Genomic DNA, 5,430 nt, shown 5'->3' on the forward strand with positions numbered 1-5,430 from the left:
CCTAACCCTCCCCCTAATGCCCGATACTTACCTTCGGGATGCCGGAGGTTGGGATCCCGCTGCTGTCTGGATTTCGGCACCAGTCGGCATCCCGCAATGCTGACTACATCCCATTATATGCATATTGAAATATCACTAATATAATCTGTGAAAGAATCTACATCTTACCATGTTTTAGTAAGCAGTCATCAGTGGGTGTGAGACTATGGCACTTCCCATATTTCCTCATAATTAATTATAGTCTTACTGCAATAACTTTTGCATCTATATTTAGAAAAGGTAAAACTATATCCTGATGTAGCTTTGCCTGTACAGTATGTCAGGAAACTCCACTGCTGTATCCCTGGTCGTTGCTAAAGTCTTGTGTTCAGTATTACTGCCAGAAGTACACAGGCAGCAGCTTAGAACTGAGCACCACAGGATGACTTCATTAATATAGATAACTAAGAAGAAGACATTACAGGTGAGCTTTATTCTGTACCTGTATTTATATGTCAAATAATGTTGTACACTGATTGCTTATTCAATTACACACATTTTTAATATTCAATCTTTGTATATAAACAGCATTTTATTTAAACTATTTCTGTTTTACACACTGTTTTAACTCTAATTTGGTTGAGTATTGAATGGCACATCCTTAACCCTTCTTAAAAAAGGTACAGGCTTGCTATGGTACAGTAAGTACCAATTAATTTCCTATCTGTGTTTTATTATGTTAATTCTATGCCAATTGTTAAAGGTAGAAGTATTAACAAATACTATACTCTTAGTAAAAGGAAAGCAGCGTCATATATAAAGTATATACTTGGGGCCTGATTCACTACGGATTGCTATTGCGATCGCAGCTGCGATTACGCGCACTGGTCTGTTGCTAAAATATGCTAATGAATGCTATCGCAATGCCGTCATACAGCCAGCATAGAGACACCCACTACCGCCCACTACCACTATCTCACATTTGTAATACCTCGCAGTCCTGCGTATGCATCGGGAACTTCAAGTAACATGGGCCCCACACGCACAATTACAGCAGGTCTGACCTTACTCAGAAATTGCTAACCTCATGCATGGAGTGAGTACACAAGCTGAGTATGCCATCGCAGTGGCTATTTTAAGCACACCTAAGTAACGGCGTTAAAATAGACAGGCATGCCTGCGTTTCTCCGACCCCCCCCCCCGTCTCCATCCCCCAAACGCTGACGTCCAGTCCCTTGGTCTGCGATGGCTTTGAATTAATCTCAATACTAACTCACGCACACGCACTGCGGTGCATACATGCACAGTACGCACCATCAGATGATCTGAGTACGCTGTTACAGCTGTGATCTGTGATGAATCAGGCCCTTGATCTTGTCACTTATTAATGTACTAAATGTTTTTGAAGCACATTTATGTGCATCCGCAATTTAGCCCTAATAATTATAATTTCTTATTGTAGCATTTTGCAGTAATAAGAAATGAATTATCAGGGCAATGTATCAAAAAATGAATCCATGGACACAGGCTCAGTGGCGGAACTAGTGAGTGGTGGGCCCAGGTGCATCAATATGCTTTGGGCCTCCTCCTCAACTGGCCCAAACCACAAAATTAGGGCCATGGCCTCACAGCACACAGGGTATCAGTATTATTCAAGTACAAACAATGGTGCATCTATAATGGGTGCATGGTGTGCGGTGAACACAGGCCCCTGGATTCAGGGGGCCCCACACCACACACCCTGCACTCATATATAGTTATATTGACCTCTCTGCAGTCTCCAGAGCTTAATTCATTTGGCATATCTCAATCCCCAAAGAGGTCTATGAGAACTGCATTTGCAATTGGAAATAGAGGGAATGCAGCAGAAGGCACATTAACCTGATCATTTTCTCCTGATCAGCAAGTTTAAATCCATCCTGCTACAAACTACATATTGCTGCACAAAATACATAACTATTGCTATAGAACCCTTTGTCGAAGCTAATGGGGGAGGTATCATATCAGTTTACTTTTCAGTTTTCAGTAAAATAATGTTTTCATACTGTTGGTGTTACAATAATTGTGCTTACTATATTATGTCTGACTACAGGAGGAAAAGAACACTCACAGGTGGTGGCTAATCTACAGCCATGAATCTGACAGACACGAATAACACTGACCAGAATGATACGCTGGAACAGTATAATGGAGGCTATTCAGAATATGCTTCTATACATTTTACTATAGCAGCCGCTGTTGCGTTAGGCCTCTGCCTGATCGGCTTGGTGGGAAACATTATTGTATTTTGGTTTCTTTGCTTCAAGATCCAGAGGAACAAATATACTATCTATATCATCAACCTGACAGTGGCTGACTCCCTCTTGATACTATTCAGCGTTATTATGCTGATAATCAATATCCATATATTGACTGGTCCAAATCATAATTTTGAAGGGGATAAGTTATTGTATTTATTTGTGGAAATATTTTATGACGGCATGCAGTATTCCGGAATGTTCATCCTCACAGCCATTAGCATGGAAAGGTGTATGTCTGTCCTGTTTCCCCTATGGTACCAGTGCCATCGCCCTCACAACTTGTCCACTATTATGTGCATCATCCTTTGGGTCATTGGATGTTTGGAAAGTCTCATTCAGAACTTGGTGTGTACACCTGAAGACTTTAACAGTCAGACCTCACAGTGTACAGCGGTGCAGATTATGACTTTTGTGTTATCCATTGTTATCTGCCTCCCAATCATGGTCATTTCAAGTTCCATCTTGCTGATCAAAATAAAGAGGATCTTTAGAGAACAATACCCACCAAAGCTGTATATCATCATCATCACTACCGTTTTATTTTTCATCTTATTCGTCATGCCATTAAATTTGTTATGGTTTTTAATGTACTTCCAGCTGCTAAGAACAGATTTTCAAACCGTCACTTTATTCTTTGCAAGTATATTTAGCATAGTGCTTAACTGTTCCGTTAACCCGTATATTTACTTCATTGTTGGAAAAAAATGGAAGCAATCTTCTAATCATTCTATTCATGATGCTCTTCAAAGAGCCTTTAAGATAGAAGATGAAGAGAATAATGACACAAATAGTAATAAAACAATGAACACATCAAACTAATGTTGCAAGTGCATTCTGATAACTCCTACCTTTACCAATTAATGCAGTAATAATGATTAACTTAATCATTAACTTAATGCATAAATTAATTTCAGTACATGAATGGTTTATCTACAAATAACGGAGATATTGTATTGTAGAAATCCACTGAGTCTGCCGGATGGAAACAAGTTTGTCAAAACTGTGCTTTTCTGTTAAAGAAAACAATGAAGAAGATACATACTGGACTGTTTGGCATTTATTGTGATATTTCAAATAAAAGATCAATTGTGGTTGTACTATATTTCAGACAAGTTATACCATCACTAACCACATTATTCAGATTAAGGTTTATGTACTTTTCATAATAGGTTTAGAATACTGCTATATTGGTTTCAAATATTGTTGTACCTATTCCACATAGCAACTAATAAACATTGACGATTCATGCAGCTATTATCTCCGTGACTCAGTCTCCCTCGCACCAGTGCCGTCGCAAAGGGGGTACGGGGGCCGAGGAGTGACACCAAAGTGCTGACTCCTTCTCAGTGACAGAAGTCGGGTGCTGCACTGTAGCATTTTGTGCAGCACTCGGTTCCTGACACAGTGAGGGAGCCGGCACTGCACTCAGGCTGGTTCCCGGGGTCGGTCTTAATCTCCGACACCCCTTAAGTGACTAAAACTGGAGGGGGGGGGTTTGGGCCGTGAGGCCACGCCCCACAGTGAGACCACACCCCTTTTTGTCTGCAGCTTTGTTGCGCGCATTACAAGCCTGCCCTCCCTTACCCGCACTGGGTGTCACCAGAGGCACCGACGCCACTGCCTCTCAAATACAATCATACTTATTTTTACTTTATGTCTCTCTCACACACTCTCAACCAGCACACCCACTTTGTATCACATACTGCATAATGAAAATGTTCTGTATCCTGACTGTTTTAGTGTTTATGAGTCATTAAACATTGCACTGTCCAACACACGATGAGCACGCATCTGAATAACTAGTTGGTACTCATCAAAGCATTAAGTTTGTGCTTCCTTTAGTTACTGTAAGTTTGGCTAATGACTGCTATGCTGGCATGGCATAATGGGAGCATGTGGATTTATTCTGTGGTGTAATGGGCCTAGAAAAGTGGAATTGGGCTTATATGGTAGGAATGTGTTTCTGTATGATGGGCACTTAGCTGTACATGGTGTATATAAGATGTTATGCTGACAGGGCTGTATGTCATGGACATGTGGGTCTAACATGCACAGCATTGAACTCTGTGTATGGGCATTTGGGAAAAAATGATTTGGTGGGCACGAGGCTGTAATGCCCAAAACATCGATATATATCATATACCTGGGGTCATATAATATACTGGAGAATTGGGATTGGTCTACCTGATTTACATTCCCCAGTACTGTGCTGTTTATATACATTTTAAAAGTGTGTTTAACTAGAATATATATCGCTATATAATTTTATCTCCTGTCTAATGTGTGCATCGTGTTGTGAAGAAGAAATTAGAAAAACTGGTATCAAGGGAGCAAAAGAGGCACATGCTGAACTTGTGGGAAATGGTGACCTGTTTACTTGAGTGATTATGCTATAAGGGCAGAGTTGTGCATGGAGGGGGCAGTGTGATAATGATCCTGATTCAGCACGGATGGCAATTGCGATCGAAGCTGCGCAATCCATGCTACGAAGATGCGAAAATATGCTAATGTCTCCACTGCTCAGTCAGCATAGAGACACCCACTGCTGCTTTCTCACAATCGTAATACCTCGGAGTCCTGCGTATAAACCGGTACCATCGGAGAACATCAGTCCATCACGCATAATTACAGCAGCTCTGAGTTGTCTCAGAAATTGCAAGTCTCGTCGCACTCAGTGAGCACTCAAGCTGAGTTTGCAACTGCAGTGGCTAATTTATGCACATCCATGCAACAGCGTTCAAACGGACGGGCACGCCTGGATTTCTTCAACCATTCCCCTGTCAGCACCTATAAAACGCTCATGGTCTATGACTCACTCCACGATGGATTCCTGGCTGCGTGCATAATCGCAGTGAGAGTTCCACTCATGCGCATTGCGGGGCATATGCATGTGCACTACGCAATAATTGTCCGATCTTCGTACGTTGTTGCAATTTGCGATCCATGCTGAATCACACCCAATGTGTGGTACGCAACTGAAGCAAGTGGAAACAGAGGCCCTTATTCAGAGCCGGACACTCTGACAGAGCGCTCGCTCTGAATCAGGGCCGTCCCTCCTACTTTTTGGAGCGGCCTCCTGGCCGCTCGCATAGCTGTGGGTGACCACCCACAGCTATGCGAGCGGCCAAAATGATGGTTGCGATGGTCAAGA

General features: G+C 42.0%; 1 protein-coding gene across 1 annotated transcript; it reads left to right on the plus strand.

Annotated features, from left to right (window-relative positions):
• Positions 1-384: 384 nt before the first annotated feature.
• LOC148524782 (mas-related G protein-coupled receptor member H-like) lies at positions 385-3,309 on the plus strand. The gene is made up of 2 exons (XM_088471786.1): positions 385-463; positions 2,072-3,309. Exon 2 carries the CDS (start codon positions 2,112-2,114, stop codon positions 3,096-3,098), a length of 987 nt encoding a protein of 328 aa, XP_088327912.1. The 5' UTR covers positions 385-463; positions 2,072-2,111; the 3' UTR covers positions 3,099-3,309.
• Positions 3,310-5,430: the final 2,121 nt, after the last annotated feature.

The sequence above is a fragment of the Taudactylus pleione genome, unplaced genomic scaffold (assembly GCF_031769625.1).
Source record: "Taudactylus pleione unplaced genomic scaffold, aTauple2 ptg000116l, whole genome shotgun sequence".
In the NCBI taxonomy this organism is placed as follows: domain Eukaryota; kingdom Metazoa; phylum Chordata; class Amphibia; order Anura; family Myobatrachidae; genus Taudactylus; species Taudactylus pleione.

Coding starts and splice junctions, on each gene's coding strand:
- LOC148524782 (XM_088471786.1), top strand. CDS start 2,112: ATGAATCTGACAGACACGAATAACACTGACCAGAATGATACGCTGGAA.